The sequence below is a fragment of the Macaca thibetana genome, chromosome 7 (genome assembly GCF_024542745.1).
Source record: "Macaca thibetana thibetana isolate TM-01 chromosome 7, ASM2454274v1, whole genome shotgun sequence".
In the NCBI taxonomy this organism is placed as follows: domain Eukaryota; kingdom Metazoa; phylum Chordata; class Mammalia; order Primates; family Cercopithecidae; genus Macaca; species Macaca thibetana.
In genome coordinates this window covers 88,893,882-88,914,682 of record NC_065584.1, presented here as the reverse complement: position 1 = coordinate 88,914,682, position 20,801 = coordinate 88,893,882, and the positions used below count along the sequence as shown (strand labels likewise).

The 20,801-nt window shown below is 47.9% G+C and overlaps 1 protein-coding gene across 3 annotated transcripts in view; it reads right to left on the bottom strand.

Moving 5' to 3' along the window:
- The window catches only part of PCSK6 (proprotein convertase subtilisin/kexin type 6), a 187,555-nt gene extending 167,202 nt beyond the window's left edge, over positions 1-20,353 (bottom strand). For all 3 annotated transcript variants that reach the window (XM_050799221.1, XM_050799222.1, XM_050799223.1), the window contains exon 1: positions 20,049-20,353. In XM_050799221.1, coding sequence (XP_050655178.1) covers positions 20,049-20,336 — 288 coding nt within the window. In that variant the 5' untranslated portion in view covers positions 20,337-20,353. The remainder of the gene's footprint in view (positions 1-20,048) is intronic.
- Positions 20,354-20,801: the final 448 nt, after the last annotated feature.

Here is a 20,801-nt window from a genome sequence, read left to right as displayed (position 1 = left end):
TCTTAACCCAAAGTTTTATTTTCTTTCTTCTTTAAGAGAGAATCCTTAGTTAATTAATTTCAGGCAAGAGGGTCCTCTTTTGCATCAGTGGTGGTGGGCACGAGCCCCGAAGAACATGCCGGGCAGGCGAAGGACTGAGCAGGGGCGTCCATGTGCTGCTGAATGGAGCGGCTAGAGCCGGGCGCCTCGCTGGGAGCCGGTGAGGATGGTGTGCAGGCTGGAAATGTCCCAGCTGCTGAATCATGGCTCAGCAGTTTGTTTCCCAGTTTGGCTTAACTTCTGCCTTTTCCATCCTAAGCTTTTCAAATCGGCCAACACAAAAGGTAAAAGAAACAGTGGATCTGAAATTTTCTCCATGACACCTTTCACTAGCTTTAAATTCCTACTTTAAAAATAGTGCTTTCCTAGTCTGACTCCAAGGCCTGACGCTGGAAGGACATGTTATTTCTCTCTCATTCAGTGCTAATGATAATCACCGTGATAATGGTAATATGATTAGCAATAACACACGCTGAGTGCTCATTTCGGGACTGGCATTATTGCAAACATTCAGTTGTTGGAGGTGCTCCTAACTTCCGTTTTTTTGAAGAAAGAGCCGAACCATTTTCATAGCTTTAATTTCATTGGATTTTAAATCTTAGAAGGTAGTTCCATTCCTTTCTCCTTTGAGTGAGTGTTTTTAAACTCCTTACTTTATAGAATCCTCATTCATTTATCAATGTATTCATCTAAAAGCATTTGTTTGATTCCAGCTTTTGTAATATAAGTGCCTATTTATTTTGTATCTTGTCCCATTAATGTGCCAACTCAGGGATCAAAAGTCCCTTGTTTTATACACAGGAGGTGAGGTACGGTGCTGGCTGCCAGAACGAAGCAGGCGAATTATGCCTATTCACATATTTTACCATATTTAATATATTTTATTTTGCCAATGTCTCTTAAAGCACATTAAATATTTAATTAGTTTTAGTTCCTTTTACAACAATGGCATCTTATTTATCTGTCTTTATAATGTAATTAGTGTAATATCTGTATTTGTTTTCCCCCCGAGTCAGCTTAACACTTTCTCCTTTTCATTATGAAATATTTTGTTTCCTTCCAAGTTTTCTGCTAACCAAGTCCTTACTTTATTTAATTCACTTTCCCCGTACAGTGTGCTGTAAGATTATTTTATTTCAGAAAAATGTCACATCTTTGTCTTGGTACTAAGATTCTCTTCTCATTTTACCATTTTTCCCTATTTTAGTTTAATGTCCTTTCATTTCTATTATGTTATGTGTTCCAAGTTTTACATCCCTCCGGCATTCATTTTAATAGAATTAGGAGAATCTATAAATAAAAGTAGCTCCTTAGAATAATGCTTTCATTCTTCTCTTCTCTCCCTACCCCCACTTCTCCAACATGCCCTAAATTTACCAGCAACTCCTCCTAGGCAGGGGTTCTCCTACAAGGAGTCTGACTGCTGTGTCTTTGCTGCATTTGCCCTGGTACATCGCCGGGGTTACACAGGATCAGGATTCTGACACAGGACGCCTGTCCATTAGGACGCTGTAGGGAATGGCTGCTGGTGCCGCCCTTCAATTCAACAACTCGAGAGGCTGAAAATTCTACACAAAGTCAATAATTCAAATTCTGAAACTAGAGAAACACTGCGGAGCAAGACCGAGAAGATAATTAGCAGGCAAGCAACCCAGCCTACCTTGCCGTGCCAGGGGTATCTGCAGCAGGCTTATCTCTCCTCCACAGGAAGGTCCTTAAACCGCGGACTCCGCTCATTTACATTTACTGGGAAGCTTCTCCCTGGGACTGAAGCTCTGCCTGGGGAAAGCCTAGGAAGTCAGCAGCTCACAGAGCCACTGTAATCCTTCCAGATGCCAGTGTAGCCCCAGAACATCCTCTACAAAAGCAAATGCCCCTGAACCCAGATTTTGGAGATTTCTTTGATGACATCATTTGCCCCACTAAATCCCTAGAAAGGCTTCTAATCCTCATCTCTAAACATAAATTTATGATTATGTCTTCAAAGACAACATGGGATTTCTCCCACATCCGCCTTGTCTCTGCCATGTCCACAAAAATACCTTTCTCCCAACATCTTGTTATGAAAATTTTCAAATATGCACCAATGGTGAATAAATTGTACAGCAGACATCCATACGCCCGTTACCTTGATTCTACCATTAACATACTCACTAAAATCACTTGATCATACTTTTCCCCATCTATCCATCTTTCTATTCATTTGTCAACACATTTTATTTTTGGTGCATTCTAAAGTAAACTGCAGTATCAGTATACAACATACATCTCCCTAAAGACTTCAACATACACATCATTTGCTTATATATTTATTTCTTTTGAGATAAAATTTAGATATGACGAAACAAGCAAATGTAAATTCCACATATGGTGAGTTTGGATAAATGTACACACTTGTATAACTCAAACCCCTACTGAGATTCAGAAGACAGCTATCACTCCAGAAACTCTCCCACGTGCCTTCCCGGTCAACCCCCCAGTTTTCATTCGCCCACGTTTGGTTCTGCCAATTCTAGAACCTCCTCTGAATGGAATCAGGCCACCCTCATGTAAGGCTTCTTTCACTTGGCCTGTCTATGAGATGCATGCATGTTGTGATGCATGCTGGTTGTCTGTTCCTTTTTATTGCTGAATAAAAGAGTGCTCACTGAATGAATGTATCACATTTGTTTTTCCATTCTCCTATGGATGGATCTAAGAAACATAAAATTGTGATAAAAAAGCTAAATGACCCAGAAAACTCCATAATCCTCTGGGGAAAAAAAAATCAAACAGAGGCATCACCCCAGACTGCTGAGAACCCACCAAGGGGACAGGCAGACTAGAGACATATTCTCACTGACAGTACTTGTTGGCTTGATTCTCTCCTCAAAGCTCCATGGCCAGGTGGCCTGGCCACACCAGTCAGCAGGTCGTCTTCTGCTATGAAGGGGCCGACGCAGAAATCAAACCGGGCTCAATGTTAACATAGCTCCCTGAAGAGGCCTCAGGACAAAGTCATGGCATTGAAAACGGGTTGGGCAGCATGGCCGCACCCTTCTGGCTGTGTCCAGTGTTTCTAACAATGGGACAATCCACCGGGCATCAGTTTCACACCCACGGTGCATGCAGAAACATGGCCCAAGCTCGAGACTTGCAATCTAATTCATGCAGCCTGACAGCACGATTCAAACAAAACTGACGCTGTGGGGAGAATGGCAGTGGCAAGCGCACAAACAGGTTCCCTCAACCTTGGAGAGACAAAAGGATCTCTCAATGGTAGTGCCTGGTCACTGAGACTCCACTGAGGTGGTCAGTTTTCAGGAGAGACCCAGGGAAGAGGCTGAGCAGTTCCCTGGCATGGTGAGACGCCCAGGCTGGCACAGTCATTAGCACAGATCAAGCACAAAGCAACTACCTCCAGGAAAGGAACCAATTGTTGGAAAGTAGAACCAACTTGGAATAAGAAAATAAATTGGGTTAAGACAGGATTTTCTATAGTTCTCTGTAGCCATTGAACTTTTGACAGAAGAAAATAGAAAATACATCCAGGGCTCTTTATGAGTAAGAATCAAAATGGAAAGCGGAAAGATCCTCTGGTTAGGTTTGATAGCTGTCCTTCCCTGGTTGCAAAAGGAAGGCTGTTAAGACCTGGCTTGTGATAGTGTGGGTCTGTTAGTTCTGGTCTCTCAACGTGAGCCTCGTATTGACAGTCTCCCAGAGTTAACGTGTCCATACCTACCTATGAGGTTTCATTTGGATTTGTTTCTGTTTTTGTTTTTTGTTTTTTTTTAGAGACACAGTCTCACTCCATCACCCAGGCTGGAGTGCAGTGGCACGATCATAGCTCACTGCAGCCTTGACCTCCCAGGCTCAAGCAATTCTCTGGCCTCAGCCTCCTGAGTAGCTGGGACTATAGGTACATGCCACCATGCCTGGCTAATTTTTTTTCATTTTTTGTAGAAATGGTGTCTCACTCTGTCATCTAGGCTGGAGTACAGTGGCATGATCACAGCTCACTACAGCGTCAATCTTCTGGGCTCAAGGGATCCTCCCGCCTCAGCCTCCCAAAGTGTTGGGATTACAAGTTTAAACCACCATGCCTAGCCTTCATTTGGATTTTAAGATTATTTAGTGTAAGAAAGAATCAATTTGGTTTTCTAATGTTTCTGATGTGATCAAATATCAGAACAAGGTGGAATAGCAAGTTCCTCGAAAAAGCAGGCAAGCAAACAAAAAACCTAGAAAGCACTAATGAGTTCACAAAACTCCATGGGGAAGAGAAAGCATCTGTTCCCACAAACAGGCTTTTGCATCTTGTGCTAAAATGAATGGTTGTAGGCCGAGGTGGGTGGATCACCCGAGGTCAGGAGTTTAAGACCAGCCTGGCCAACATGGTGAAACCCCATATCTATTAAAAATATAAAAATTAGCTGGATGTGGTGGCATGTGCCTGTAATCCTAGCTACTAGAGAGGCTGAGGCAGAATTCCTTGAACCCAGGAGGCGGAGGTTGCCATAAGCTGAGATCGCACCACTGCACTCCACCCTGGGTGACGGAGTGAGACTCTGTCTCAAATAAGTAAGTAAGTAAATAAATAAATAAATAAATAACGAATGAATGAATGGTTGTGAGGGTCTTGGATTATCAAAGTCATGATACGTAAAGTTATTTAAGTCTCTAAAACAAATCTAACTTCTTGTTCTTGGTTAACAGTGTCATATTCCTGCAAATGAAAAACTGAGAGGCGAGCATAAGAAGACTGTTAATGAGCTCAGTCATAAATGGTTACTTTGATAGGACAGCAATAAGGTTTCTTTTCTTTCTATAGAAATTGGGCTTTATCAAGAGGAACACAAATTGGGATTTCTGTTGGTTTGTTTAAGTTGGAAAAAAACAGCAGAAGATCAAGATGTATGTTAGACTGAATTCAATGGTGGCCAAAAATGGACTTATTTTTCCATGTTAAAATCTGTCCTCAGACAGACACACCTAAATAAACTCCGACTGGGACAAGGAGGCACAGATCCAGGTACGTGGGGTCCAACAGACATAAAACCACAGGCCTCTGCTGTGACCCTCGGAGAGGACACGTGGAAAACTAAAACTGGCGCCACGGTGGTGATCACTGGGGTGCACAGCCTGCCTGACCCATCTTTATAAGTTAGCACCTCGCCCGGGACCAGGCTTTGAGCCAGCATCCAATAAATGTTTGCTAAGTAAAAGCAGCAGCAAATGAACCCCCCTACCATCTAATGGCATTGAGGGTTGCTGAGGCCTTCACACATCCAGAAGTTTCTATCTCTGCCTTTATCCTTACTGAGCTGATTTTTCTCCCTCCACCTCCCCCGACACCTCTGACCCACTCTCCATCACTCTCTGTCCTGCTCTGTGCCGAAGAAGACTAACCCCTCCAGGCAATACTGCCCAGGCCAATGGAGGCACCAGAAGGAAGCTGCATCCTACTCAGCTCCAGCTCCCACAGGCTCCGCTAACACTGTTCTGCCTCCATCACTGCAGTAGCTCCCCAACATCGCCTACCCAGTCCCCGGGTACCTCAACACCCTTTGTTGGTTCCCTTGTCCCCATGCACACCTCTGTAAGTAGTACCTTCATGAGACTCTTTCCAGTGGGTCATCGAAGGTGAGTTGTTTTTGGATGGGATGCAGATTAAAGTACTCATAATCCATCTGCCCAAACACACCCCCACTTCCCATTCCTCTACGAAAATTCTAGGGACCCCTCAAGGTCTGGCCCTAATGCCACTGGTCACAAAGGCCTCCCTGAATCCCCAGTTGAGAGGTTGCCCCATTCTCCTCCGTTATCTTAAAGCATTTGGACTCCACCCCATATTCCATTCACTACTCCTCTTGCAAGAGTTACGTGCTGTCTATTTTAGGTAGGGACTTTGTCTTACTCATCTCTGAATTACACAGAGTGATAAGCCCAAAACCTTGCAAACAAATGGTGCTGCAGATTTTATTTCAAAAAACAACAGGCAAGCCAACAAACCCTCTGAACGGTGTTCAACGAAAAGTGACAGGAGAAAATCTGCAACGTACTTAAAAACAAGGGATTAATATCTACAACATAGAGAAAGCAATCATTAAAAGACAAACAGCCCCACTGAAAAAATGGGCAAAGAATATAAATAAGCAATTCAGAGAAGGATTAAAATGGCTAATAAATATATAAAGAGACACTTAACTTTATTTACTTATTTATTTTGAGACAGGGTCTCGCTCTGTTGTCCAGGCTGGAGTGCGGTGATGTGGTCTTGGTTCACTGACTCCTCAACCTCCTCGGCTCCCACCTCATCCTCCCCAGTAGCTGGGACCACAGACGAACACCACCACACTTGGCTATTTTTTTTTTTTTTTTTGTAGAGTCAGGAACTTGCCATCTTGCCCAGGCTGGTCTCGAACTCCTGGGCTGAAGCGATCCTCCAGCCTCAGCCTCCCAAAGTGCTGGGACTATAACAAGTGTGAGCCAATGTGCCAGCCAAGCGACATTTAACTTGAATAACAATGAGGGAAAAGAAGCTCATTAAAACAACCACCAGATCTCATTTTTCACCTATAAGAATTCGCAAATATGACAACAATTAGTCATCACTACACAAAATTGGTGGGGGCCCACACACACTTCTAGGGGCAGTGTCAACCGGCACTATCTGTTTGGAGAGCCATGGCCCATGTCTAACACAATGTTAACCTGCACATATACATTGACTCAGCAGGTCGCCTCTCTGGAGCCAGACTATTTGGGTTCAAATCTTGGCTCTGGCACTTACAAGTTGTGTAACTGGGAAAAAGTTACTTAACCTCTCTGTGCTTTTGTTTCCACATCTGTAAAATGGGGGTAATAATAACACCTACCCCATCGGGTTTCTAAGATTAAATGAGTTAATACAAGGAAAGCACATGAAAAGTTAGTTGGCACACAGTAAGGGCCAGCAATCATCATTTATTATTATAACTAGTATTTGTTTTATTATTATGGATCCTGCAGAAATTCTCAAAAGTGCACAGAGTCAGGAATAAGGATAACCACTGCAACATTGCTTATAACAGAAAAAAAACTGGAGGCGAATCAAAGGAACATTCATAGGTGTGGTATAACAAAACATGTTGCATCTCTAAAATGCCATAAAACTGTTTAAAAAGAATGAGGTAGGTCTCTATGTACCAGCATGGAAAGATTCCCAAGATATCCTACTGTTAGCTAAGAAAATCTAGGTAGGTCCAAAAAAAAACCATGTTTATTGTGATCCCATTTATGTTAAAAAAAAATTATTTTTGTGTGTATATGTGCACATATCTGTTAAGGCACAGAAACAGGACACATATACTAATGTGTGAACAGTGGTGACATCTCAGGGAAGGAATAAATTAGGGATGGGATGAGGAGAGGAAGGAGATTTTGGATTTTGCTTTGTATACCTGCACTGTCTGAATTATTTACAATGGGAGAGCATTTATATAATACTCTAAATTTATAAATTTATATGTAATGTATAATTTTTTAAATAAAAATGCTCAATAAAATCCTGATGAGTTGAACTGAACAAATGTTATCAAGTGTGGACCCTCTGCAAGGCTGGTGATGCCGGATGGGAAATGGGGGGAGGTGGGATGAGATGCCATAACCAGGGACCCAGGGCATGTGGGGCGGGGGAGCAGGGCAGTGGCAGAACCTCTTCCACCTCCTTGCATGCTGCTGACCTTCCAGAGTAGCTGCAGCACTATCCACCTCCCCAAGCAGTGATAAAGAACTCACTGACCTAAATGTCAGGAAAGAATTACATAAATGTTGGGCCAGCTACGCAAAGGTACACTGACCAGCCATTACAAGTTACGCCATAGAAGACTTATTGACTTGGGAGGTACAAGTTGCAAAAGTAGACAATCCTATTTGTATAAGACATTTGTGAATATGTGTGTGTGCATGTGTGTGTGTGTGTGTGTGTGTGCATACCTACACAGGTTGAATATCCCTAACCTGAAAATCTAAAATACTCCAAAATCTAACAGGGCACTCAAAGGAAATGCTCATTGAAGCATTTCCAATTTCAGATTTTCAGGTTAGAGATGCTCAACAAGTGAATATAATACAAATATTCCAAAATCTAAAATAATTGGAAATTCAAAACATTTCTTTTCCCAAGCATCTCAGATACGGGATATTCAACCTGTATATGAGTGTGCGCACATACACTCAGAGACAGAATCAAAAAACAAAAAGAACATGGCCCAAAGTGTCAACAGTGATTATTTTGGGGTGGTGGGACTATGGGTGATTTTTATAGTTTTCTTGTTCTTTTCTGTGTTGCAAAAATATTCTGTATCCACGTATCCTTTCTGTACTATACTGAGAAGAATCAAGTAATGTAAATAGTCTTATACCTAGGCCATGCTACCTTCTATGCAACTGTGGGTCCCCCTCCAGCCTCTTCTCTCCTCTTTGGATCTGGTTCTACTGTGTTCCACTTGCCTCCCAGCAGGTGGGAAACACAGGGTTCTGGTAAGCAGAAGGGAGGGTATCCAAGAAAAGTTCCCTGACCTTCAGACTCTTAGACTCCATATCAAGAATGCTGCCTTCATTCCTGCATAGATAAGCCTTTGAAGTGAGCCCCAGGTCAGAGCCCTGATAAGGAGGGGAGGATCCCATAGTACAGCTAGGACTTCTTCACAGGTCCCTTATGCCCCAACCCTCCATCTGCCTGGACTGCACCCCTCTGCCCTAGCCACTTAGAAAATCCCAAGCCAAGTTCCGTGGCAGCTCACATGCCAGCTGCTCTTTGTAGCCTTTCCTAATAGACACAGACTCTGTCTATGAGGAAGGCCTGGAATCCAAGTTGCCCAGGTTGAAAGCCTTGCTCTGACCCTTACTACTATAGCAGGTTACTCAGCCTCTGTGGGTCTCAGTTTGCTCATCTGTGTAATGGGATTAATAGTAGGGTTCTGGGGGCAATTATCAGTAGTGCTTGGCAGACAGCCAAGACTGACATAGGAGCGGCTGGTGGCAGTCACGGTAGGGGTACTGGAATCCGAGGACCCAGTTGCCATTCTCAGGAAATAGTCACGTGAGAGGAAAGAGAGGCTGAGTACAGGCACAAGTCAGACTACTTCTTTACAGAAAATAAACCTTCCACAGGAGAGGCTCCACTGAGGCCCCAGGACACACCCTTGCCTCCTTTCCTCAGTCCTCCTTCCCACTTTCCCTCCCTCCCTCTTCTGTGGCTTCCCCCATCCTCTTTTTTTTGGCTTCCTTTCCTCTTGTTCTTCTGCCCACCCAGGAGGAAGATGCTCATTCTGAGCTTCAGAGAACACTAGGATAGGATGCTGGGTTTGACCAGATTTACCAGTTCTGCCTTGGAGTAGCCATGTGGCACAGATGACTGAACATTGCCTTGGCCTTGAGAGGAGAGTCCCTGCAGGTGACACTGGAATCACTCAGCAAGACTCAGTCCCAGGAAACACAGAGCCCAAAGACAAGGTACTAAGAGATGTCAAAGGGTAGAAAGCACAAGCAGTATTTGACTATATAGAAACATCACAAATATTTGCTGCCCACAAACCTGCTAGAGCTCAGCAGAAGTGAAGATAACAAGGTCAGCATTTTCTCCATACTCACACTGTAAGGATCATTTGCCTTTGGTGAATGGAATCAGGGCATCACAGGTCCTGGTATAAAAAATTCTAACAATTTCTCATTCACTAAACCTTCTTAGTGCCGGGAACTGCGCTAGGGTCTCAGGAAGCAAAATGAGTCACATAAAGATGAGGACTATGAGACGCTGTGGTCCAGAGGGTCTAGCGGGGAGACAGACACCCCGCATGCCATGGCCAAGCCCCTCCATGGAGCTCAGAGAGGACAGGGCTGCAGGCAGGTCAGGAAGCAGCACTTTAGCTAATGTCAAAGAAGGGCAGGGTCCCGGGTAGACCACACAAGGAAGTGGCCCCCAGGTTAAAACAACAGCAACAGATAGGTGCAAAAGAAAGAAAAAGCTTATGGAAAGTTTGCTGAACATCAAAGGCCCGGACTTAATGAAGAAACGTATGGTAAAGGTGAAGGGTCTGGGTGAGGACAGAGCAGCGGGGAGGGCAGGCTTGCTCACCAAGGACTGGATGTATCATGCTTTTCTGTGCAGGAACCTCTGCTGGTTTTAAAGAAGGGAAAGGACAGCATGAGGTTTAGGGCTCTGAGGAATCCTACAGTGGCATTGGGGGAAATGGCCTGGAAGGGAGGCAGGGAAGCCAGTGAGGCAGTCACCAGGACACTCACTACCAGGGAGAGTATAAGTGAGCAGGCCCGGCCTGGGCTGTGGCCATGGGCTGGGTGGCAGGGGAGAAAGACCCAGAGGCAGGGCTGTAGTCAGTGCACCCCCATGCAGCCTTCTACTAGACAGGGAACAGCAGGCCTGACCTCTGGTGGGAGGGCACTTATCCAACAAGAGGCAGCCCCTCCCTTCCCCTCCACCACCTTCCCAGATCTCCACCCAAGGAAGAGTCCAGCAATGATCATGGAGGTGAACTTAGGCCTTCTGAAGGCAAGAAGGAAGCTCTTATAAATGACCACTGCTGGGGTCCTCCCAGGTGGACAGTCCAGGAAGGGGGACAGGGCCTTCTTGGACTGTCCGCCTGTGGCGAGCCCAGCAGTGGTCATCTCAAGATGACCTGCTTAAATGATCACAGGAGATATGTCTGAGAGTTGTCACCAGGGTGTTTGAAACCAAAGGGGGAAAGTCTGGAAGTCCAGGTTCCTTGCAAGAACATGAGTGATGCCATTACCCACTGACGTATTCACCCCCAAGGTGGTCTGGCTGATCACTCAGAGCTTCGGTAGTCTGCTCCATTTGGGCTGTTTCTTCCCACTCTCACTAAGAAGATGGATTTTCCCGACACGGACTCCAGAATTGATGGATGCTGGCCAGTGGTAGAAATTCAAGAGCCCCCGAGGAAGGTTAGAGAAATAACAGTGATGGCATCTTCCCAGCCCAATTCAGTAAATGGGTCCGTGTGCGGCTGAGCAGAGCTGCAGGTTGGGCGTGGCTGTGGGGCCCTGTGGAGTGCAGCTTGTTTATGCCTAAGCGGCCAAGGCAAGACAATGAGACTTTCTTCCTTTCCACGGTGCCACTGTCTTGACACTGAGGGCATTGATGGGCTGGTTGTCATGGGAACCCGAGGCTGCTGATCCCATCCCATGGAGCATGAGGCTCCTGACAGCTGATGGCTATTCATCCCCCTTCCTTGCAGGACTAGACAGGGGGCCTTGCACCTGCTGCTGGGTCCTCAAGATGCTCAAAGAGCAGAGGCACAAGGACATCAGCAAGAACCACAGCTTGATGGGATGATGGGACCCGCAGGGTCCGAAGCATCCACAGTGAGCTCCAGGGCACTAGTGGGGCCTCCAGGGCGTCAGTGGGGCCTGCAGGGTACACAGGGCTCTCAGATCAGTGTGGAGCCAACCTGGCCAAGAGGCAAACTACAGCGTCACAAGGAGGGTGTCCTCATACACAAGTACACACATGGGAGGGCCTATCAAGTGACTCCGAAAAGCAAACGATTGGGATGAGAAAGCGATGGTGGCAGTGGTTCAATAAATGACACTTAAATAAAGCACAGGAGCCTGGCCTTGGTCCTTCACAAAGGCTTTTAACCACTAAGAGACTCTTGCAATGCAGGGGCCACATTTTCTTATCTCTAAGTGCCCACGCCAGTGACAGCACACAGCAATACTCGCTGAATAAATGAACGCACATCTGCTAGCCATCAGAGAGGTGGCGGAATTGGAACTAATCTTAGAGAGCAGCCAGAGGACTAACTTTGGGTTGACTCACCCTGGAAGCCCAGAGACCAGTGTCAGAAACAGGCAAGCCATCAGGCAATGTCAAGGTGGCAGGAGGCCTGGGAGCCCAGACGAAGGGCACGTCCAGTGGGCTGGGGAAATCGGGATGAGTTGGCTGATGGAACTGACAGTGGAACAGAACCGGGAAGGCTGAGGGGCTAACCTGGTGACAGGGTAAAGCCATTCTGGGCAGGAAGAATAGCAGAATCAAGCCTGAAAGGAAGCAAAAGCATGAAGACAGGGGTTCGGCAGAGCTGGAGCTACAGCCAGGGCTCAAGGCGGTAGGGTGGGACAGGAGGAGGCCCTGCAACAGTGCAGGGAGGTAGAGGCGATAGAGGCCACAGCCTGTGCTGGGCAGTGGCAGAGGTGAAGCAGGGAGCCTGAGAGCCATGCAGGAGACAATGAGACAGGCTTGGGGGAGCACGGGAGCAGGAGGAGGCGATGGTGACCTCTAGGCCTCCAGCTCTGCCACTAAGGTAGACAGGATTCTCTTTTTATAGACAGGGACCCACACAAGGAGGAGGTTTCAGCAAAAGATGATTAGTGCAGCTGATAAACGTGCAGCTTGAGTGACTGAAATGTGCAGTGACTGAAATGTGAGTGCCTCAAATGTGCAGTTTGAATGGCTTCCTAGAAGGACTGGAGGGCTTTTCTTTTTCCATCCAATAGAGAGAGGTGTGAGAGGTTTCAATGCTGATGAACAGGAGCCAGTACAGATTGTCCAAGACAGAACGATGCTGGTGTGTAGCCCTTTGAGTCTGTGCATGTTCATACACATGCACGTGCACGCACCAGGTGGACAGAGGGAGAAACAGTGGCTGGTGGGGTCCAAGGAGGTTCCTATGTCATTCATTTGTTCATTTTGGCAGAGCTGAAAGGCTTTCTGTCTGATGATTTACCTTTGTCTGGGAAGCAGGTACAAGGTGACAGCAGTAGAAGGTGAGTCAGAGGGTGTAGGGTCCTGCCCTACACTGATTTCTCAGAAGGTAACTGGATCTAAGGCCTCATCACCATTAAACAGGCCTGGTGACACCTCCCTGAAGGGCTAGTGAGGGCCTCTGGAGCAAGAGTAGTCATGAGAAACATCAGCTGGGGAGAGCAAGGCCAGGGCTTCTGGTCAGTGGCAAGGCCAAGACCCAGTCCCAGGAGCCAGGAGGAAGCCACCCACCCAGGGCAAGGACAACTTGGAAGCCCTCCGAGGGCAGGGCTCTGGTAAAAGGAGGGTGGGAGGTGTCAGCAGCCTGGGCTGAGCTGTAGAAGATCAGAGGAACCACTTTTTAGATGGCAAAATCTGTGTAGAGGCTCAGAGATACAAAAGAGCTCAGGATGTTCCCCAGCTGGCATGCAGTTGGCAGACACTGGAGAACAGGGTCTGGACAGCCCTGAGTGCCCCTGTCGCCACCCAAAGCTCAAAGCCGGCAAGAGTATCAGGCAGTGTTCCAGCCTCCCCTAGCCCATCAACAGCTCTGTGTTTCTCATTTGCTTCCCTGGTTTCCACCTAGAGAAACTCAAGCCTTTCCAATGGACCAGTCAGCTGAGCCACCTGCTCAGTCCTGATTCTGAGTCTGCCTCTGGATGCTGCCTTGTGGAGCTTTTCTGGCTCCATAGATGGCAGCTGGCTCAGCTTCGATCACCACTCCCCACACCAGCTCCAATGACTCAGGAGGGCAGTTCAGTCAATTAAAATCCTGCCCACTTAAATGCATCACTATTCGGGTGAAGATGTCAGATACGAGGGTTGAGACAATGAGCTTCACAATCCTAATCTTGTCTCTGTCCCTCAGTTCACACCCAGAACCTCTTGCAGGCCAGCTGTGCACAGCCAGTCCAGCTTGGCTCAGAGCATAAAACCAAGACAGCCTTAGACGGAAAATCAATCCCAGAGAACTAGGTCACAGGTGACTGCTATTCTGGGTTTCCCCTTGTCCCTACCAAACCCCTGACACTCTGGCTGGAACAAGTTCTGGCCCATTATTTTAACACCTGGTTAAGGCTTTGGCTTGTTTTTCATTGCAAGAACAAGTTGTCTGCAGCATGACAATTTTCTTCTGCTGACAAATGAATTGTGTAGGCTCACCTGAAATTCTGGGCCAGGTATGTCCTGCTCAGAAGCTATTTTAAGTAAAACTATTTAAGGCAAGTTCAAGATCATTTAAGGCTCTTAGATCTTTTAGGGCCCTGGCAGCCAGCCTGCCTTTTTATGTTCAGACTCAGAAGCAACAAATTAGCTCAATACCCCAGGCAAAGCAAAAACCCAAGGGAAAGTATGGCATCCAAGAACCACCCTTAAGATAAACGTCATTTCCAAGAGCAGCAGATGCTGAGCTGTTGTGATTTGGTATGTGGAGAATACCTTGCTGCCATCCTCTTCACACAAGCAACTTGTCTTTTCTCAGTGTCACAATGTCAAAGGTGACAATGCACACAGGTTGGAGTGAGGGTGACTGGAAGGAGCAAGAAGCAGGGGAGAATGGAAGGGTTCCTGGGCTCCGTGTCCAGCTCTGTCCAAACGGCCATGTGACCTGCAGCCAGGCATTCTGTTTCTCTGTCACCAATTCCTTGACAAGTGGATTGGCCCAATCCGGACATCTAAAGTAGGGACTTCTTAATCTGTGCTCGCAGGCACCTGTGCCTCCAAGGGTGTACTTCAGATGGTCCAGGAGTACCATGCGGTATGTGTCCAATGCACATTTCCCTTTTTTCTCTCTTTAATGTTTTATGTGTATCTGTGTATATGTGTATGTATATAGGTATATATGTCAACATACATGTGTTTATATATTATGTGTGTGTATATATACACACTTGTATACATTACCATATGTAATATACCCCAATACAAAGAAAAAAAAGTACAACATATCTAGGCACAATTTTGTATATAATCCATGTATACATACACACACCCACACACATAAGCGTGTGTTGTAAAGTAGTACACTGCAGATAAAGTTTGAACTTCCTCTCTCCTCCTTCCCTTCTTGGAGGCCATTGCTAACTAGAATTTGATGCAGATCCTTACATCCCACACTTTTATACTTTTACTACATCTATAAGCATCCATAATACAGTACAGATGTGTGGTTTTTGTTTGTTTGTTTGAGACAGAGTTTCACTCTACTCTTGCCGCCCAGGCTGGAGTGCAGTGGTGTCATCTCAGCTCACTGCAACCTCCACCTCCCAGGTTCAAGTTATTCTCCTGCCTCAGCCTCCTGAGTAGCTGGGATTACAGGTGTGCACCACCACGTCCAGCTAATTTTCATATTTTTTTAGTAGAGACAGGGTTTCACCATGTTGGCCAGGCTGGTCTCAAACTCCTGACCTCAGATGATCCACCTGCCTCAACCTCCCAAAGTGCTTGGATTACAGGCGTGAGCCACCGTGCCTGGCCTGTTTTGTGTGTTTCTTAACGTTTACATGAATATGATCACATTGGACATCTACAATTTGCCTTTTTTCTCTCTCAACATTATTTGAGAGATGTATCTGTGTAGATATAGATCTGCTTTATTCATTTCTAACCACTGTAGAGTCTTGTGTGGTGTGACTATTTTGATTTAGTTCTCTATTCTACTTTAAGGAAGGTAGGTTTTCCCTTCATTTAAAAAATGCCTGCATGGACATTCTTATACAAGTCTCCTTGTGCACATGTGCGAGGGTTCTTCCAGGATATGTCTAGATGTGGACTTGCCGGTGCAGTTCAGCCTCACTGTGTATTGCCAAATTGCTCTCCAAACTATACCAATCTCCACCAGCAGCATCTGAAAGTTCCCATTGTTCTATATCCTTGCCAGCACGTGATGCTAACACTCTTCCATGTCGGGCAATGTGACAGGTGTGAAATGGTATCTCATCATTGCCTAAATTGCAGTGCTCCAATAACCCCTAGCGAGCTTGAGGGAATGGGCATCATTTCTTATATTTATTGGTCATTTGGATTTCTCTTCGTTGACTTCTCTATTCATAAACTTCCCCATTTTTCTACCTGACATGTATCTTTTTTTCTGAGTGATTTATAGTTTTCAAAATAATCTGTGTACTAATCTGTTTGTTACATATTGTAAATACTTTCCCAGTCTATTACTTGCTTTTTAACTCTGTTATGATGCCTTTGTTAACATAGAATTTTTATCTCAATGTGTCAATCTCTTCATTTTAAAATTTGTTTATTTTCATGACTTGTTGAGGAACTCCTTTCCCAATGTGACAAAGGTATTCCACTGTATTTCTTTCTAAAAGTTTTATATACATATAAAAATTACTGACAGAGAAACAGTAATCCCATCTGGAATGTACTGTTGTGTAATGTGAGGATCCAATTGTTTTTCCATGGGGAGAGCCTGTTCTCCCAGCACCATTTAGTAAATAGCCCATCCTTCTCCATCCATTTATAACTCTTCAGCTCACACGCACAAGTTCCCACACATGCTTGGGTTTGAGGGGACTCTATTGATGGACTGGGTCCATGTTCAGCTGTTGTCGTTACCACAACTCCCCTCCTCCTCTTCTTTCCCAGAGTTGTCTGAGGTATTCTTGGACCTTACTCTTCCATATGAACTTTATAATTCATTTGCGTGATTTCATATTCCACATTAAAACTTGTCATGGCTTAAACTAGATTACATTGAATTTGCAGATTAAATTGGGGCAACTATGAGAGCAAGTTCTCCCATACACGAACACAACACATCTGTCCCTTTATTTAAAACTTTTTTTTTTTTTTTTTTTTTTTTTTGAGATGGAGTTTCACTCTTATTGCTGAGGCTGGAGTGCAATGGCGCGGTCTCGGCTCACCACAACCTCTGCCTCCCGGGTTCAAGCGATTCTCTTGCCTCAGTCTTCCAAGTAGCTGGGATTACCAGCATGTGTCACCACGCCTGGCTAATTTCTGTATTTTTAGTACAGACAGGGTTTCTCCATATTGGTCAGGCTGGTCTCAAACTCCCGACCTCAGGTGATCCACCTGTCTCAGCCTCCCAAAGTGCTGGGATTACAGGTGTGAGTCACCACACCCAGCCTAAACTTTCTTTTCTCAGTCCTTCTTCTAAATATTTTATGTTTCTCTATAAAAGTCTCACCTTTTTAAAAGACCTATTTCAAAGTATCTTACAGCTTTTATGCAAGAATGAAGAATGGTTCTTTTATCTTCTCAGATGTGCTGCCATGCAGGTAGCTGTTGCTGATCAACTCCCTTATTAGCTCCAGTGGTTAATCTCTAGGTTCTTTTGGATTATCCATGTAGTTATGTCATCTGCCGATAATGACATTGGACACTTCCACATTTTTATTCCCTTTGAAATACTGTGGTGTTACCTGGAATGATGAGTACAGGGACAAAGAGAGGCTATCTTGTCTTGTCCCTGGGGATGCATATTTTACAACGGAGAGGATCCACAGCCTTTATCAGATGTTGAAAGGGAGCCAAGACTTAAGAAAGGTGAATAACCACCAGTCTAAATTACCTCTGGACCAAGTAAAATAAACTGAAACCAGTTATTAGTTGTATGGAAGAAAGTAAAACAAGCAAGCAAGAACTTTGAGCACAGCAACTATCTGGGAGAAAATCAGAGCTGTGATTCAGGCAAGTACAGAACATAACACTAATTGCCCATTAAGGGCTTGGAGAAAGAGTTTCACAAAGGAGATCTCAGACCAGAGAATACAGCAGAAGAAAATTGAGCAGGGGATGGAACTGTCAGAGGTGACATATGCATACCATGTGAACACAAACAGCTTCCTTCGCTTACTTCACCCCCATTTACTCATCTGTAAGTCAAAGCTAATAATATCTACATCTTATTTATGAGTCACAAATTCTCCTGGCTGAAAAAAAGGCAAATAAGGTTTTCAAAGAGTTCTTATTGAGTGGGTAGAGGCTCAAATGCTCCGGGCCTTTTCCACATTAGCAGTGCACTTAGAGAGGGGAAAGAAAAGCTTGTTTTGGAATAAAGAGTAATATGCCCTCCGTGAGTAATCACACACAAGCCTCTGAGACAGCTCCTATCCCCAACCAGCTAATCCCTGTGTTAGTGAATGTCACCACAGTGCCACTGCCAGCACCATGCCTGAGTGACCAGGCTGCGTGGCATTCATCCTGGCTGCACTGGACAGAGCTGGGGAGACCCCAATTGACTCCCCAGAATATCCTGGGTAGGGAGTGTGCATCGGAGGGAATCTTCTCTCCCATGAGCAAAATCAGGAGAGCAGGCTGCACATAAAAACTCAGCAAGTCTGACAGAGGTTGTCTCGAAGGGCCGGCATGGCCAAGGGTTAGGCATTTCTATTCCCACAGACAGATATTTCCGGGGAGAGTTACCTGTGCCTCTCTGCTTCTCTTGCAGTGTGAGCTCACAGCTCAACTTCAGCTCCATTCTGCTCATTTAATTTTAGGATCCCAAAACCCAGGCACTTTGTAATTTATCATGTAGCTTAAGTCATTTTTAGCTGCAGGCAAACTGCTGGGCCACCTGGGCACAGCAGCAAAGTGTGGCAGGAGCCAGGGGCACAAAGCAAACATGAGGAACGCCTTCTTCAGCCTGGACAATCAGCCAGGGAGAGTCAGGAACTACAGAGACGAACGCAGTCAGTGCTACTCGAAGGCAAAATCTGAAATCACAGGATGTTTGGAGGGATTTCAGTGGTTAAAAAAAAAAAAAAATATATATATATATATATATATGGATATACATGTGTGTATATGTATGTGCATGTATATGTGTATACATATAACATTTTATATATACATATACACACACACACATATTTTTAAAAGGTCTCCACAGATGTGCTAGCATTCTTTCAGATAAACTCGAACGTGCCTTGCGAAGATTCTATCATTCAAATGGTAGAATCTACCCCTCCAGCAGGCCACACACCTAACAGCACATCAACGTGGGGCTTGGGATCCAGAAGAAATGTCATTTCTATCAGGGACGCCACCACACCTTGCTGGCTTCTGCCACGGATAATGATGAAACTAAATTTAACACTGCCTGGCACTGAGGTTTAGAGTTATGAGTCGGCGCTTCCCTGTCACTTCACTTAATCCTCTGAGTGTGTAGTCTGTAGATTTGTTAACTGCACTGAGAGGTCCCCTGGTGCGACCCCAAACTGATGGCCTCTCCAGGAGCCATAAATCTGGATCAACCCCAACTCACCACCCCTCAGCCCGGTAGCTGGTTGAGACAGGAAAAAGGCACCCGCCGGGCGGTCCTTTGAGGGTAATGCCGCCTTTGTGCCCAGGGTGTGGCCTGCTTACTAACTGACAGAAGAGGTGACAGCCAAGCCCGTGGGGTGCGGGGCTGAGAGGGCTCCTCGCTGGCCCCGTGGGGGCCGGTAAGGGTCAGGCCCCGGTCCAGGCTCTGTGGCAATGCAACATTAGATCTTTCCGACAACCGAACAGTGTAGACATTGCCACTAACTGCAAAGGAGCATGTCAGGGAAGTGACTCGCCAAAGGTCACACCGCTCTGCCATCGGAACTGCCGCAGGAGCCCACAAACAAAGCGCCCTCCCTCCTTTCCTGGAGAGGTTTTAAACCCAGGACCCCCAGCCCTACGCTGTCCCAAAGCCTCTCCGACGGCGGCCGGGCTCCAGGGTGCAGGCACCCCGGTCATCTACCTCCGGAGCGGCGGACACCGAGGCAGCGCGAGTCCCCCAGACGCCGGGCCACGCTCATGTCACCCAAGCAGCGGCCGGCCGCCTTGGCGCGCACACAGGGTCCAGAGCCCGCGCTGCCCGTCGGGGGCAGAGGGGCCGGTCCTCCGCGGGGGAGAGCTGGGTGGGCGCTCAGGACCCAGCGGCGGACGGCGCGCGACGCCCGAGACAGCCCAGCCTTCCCCGGAGCCCGGCAGGTGTCCGCGCCGCCCCAGCTTCTGAGGTCACACTTCCGAGCGCAGGGTTGGGCGGCACTGCCCGGGTACTTGCGGTCGGCGCGCCGGACCTGCGTGGGCGCCCACGAGGGACCCCGAGTCCCCCCAGCCGAGTGTCCCGCGCACGCCCTCCCGGGTGACCACCCCCCGGCAGGGCGCCCCGGCCGCCTGCAGTCCCCAAGCGGTCCCGGAGCCTTCCCACGCGCGGCCCGGCGCCGGGGCCGGGCGGACAGGACTGCGGAGGCTGCCCCCTCGCGCGCGCCAGAGGCCGCCGGGAAAGTTTTCGGCGCGCGGGGCCGGCCGCACTCACCTGGCCCAAGTTGAGGTAGCCGTGCGCCGCGGCCACGCGGTCCGCTTCGGCCGGGCCGCCCAGCACTTGCACTGCCCAGTGGTTGGTGTAGACGGGGCGCGGCGGGGGCGCGGAGCAGGCGGCAGGCAGCGCCAGCAGCAGCAGCCAGCGCCAGGGACGCGGCGCGAGCGGCCGGAGCCAGGGCCCGCCGGCACCCCCCGCGTTCCCTGCGCCCGCGGCGGCGGCGGTGGCGGCGGCGGCCCGGGGCGGCGGCCGGGGCCCGGGCGCAGGCAGCGCGCGCGGAGGCATAGCGGCGGCAGGCTCGCGCGGCGCCCGAGCTGCGAGTGCGCCGGGGGGTGGAGTGCCGCCTTTTAAAGCCGCTCCGCGCCGGGGAAGCGCCGCCGCCGCCACCGCCGCGGGCGGGAGCCAGGGAGGAGGAGGCGGCCGCGGCGCGTTCCCGCCCGCGCGGCCCGGCGGCGCCCCCGGGCCCGCGCTCCTGCGGCCGGGCTCCGGGGCCGAGACCGGTCCGGGAGGCCCGAAACGCCCCCCACCGGGGGAACTTCTCCGCCGACTTTTGGGGCTCTCGGGACGCAGGACCGGCCCAGCGGCGGCCTCGGCCCCGCGAGTTCTGCTGGGAGCGGGGAGGCCCTGGCGTTTCAGGTGAGTCCCCTGTTCCCTAGACCGGCCGGACACCCGGAGGCTGCACTCACCTGGCGGGGCCTCAGACGCCCGGCGGCCTCGCCCGCCTCCCTAGACAGAGGGCTTGCCAGTGTG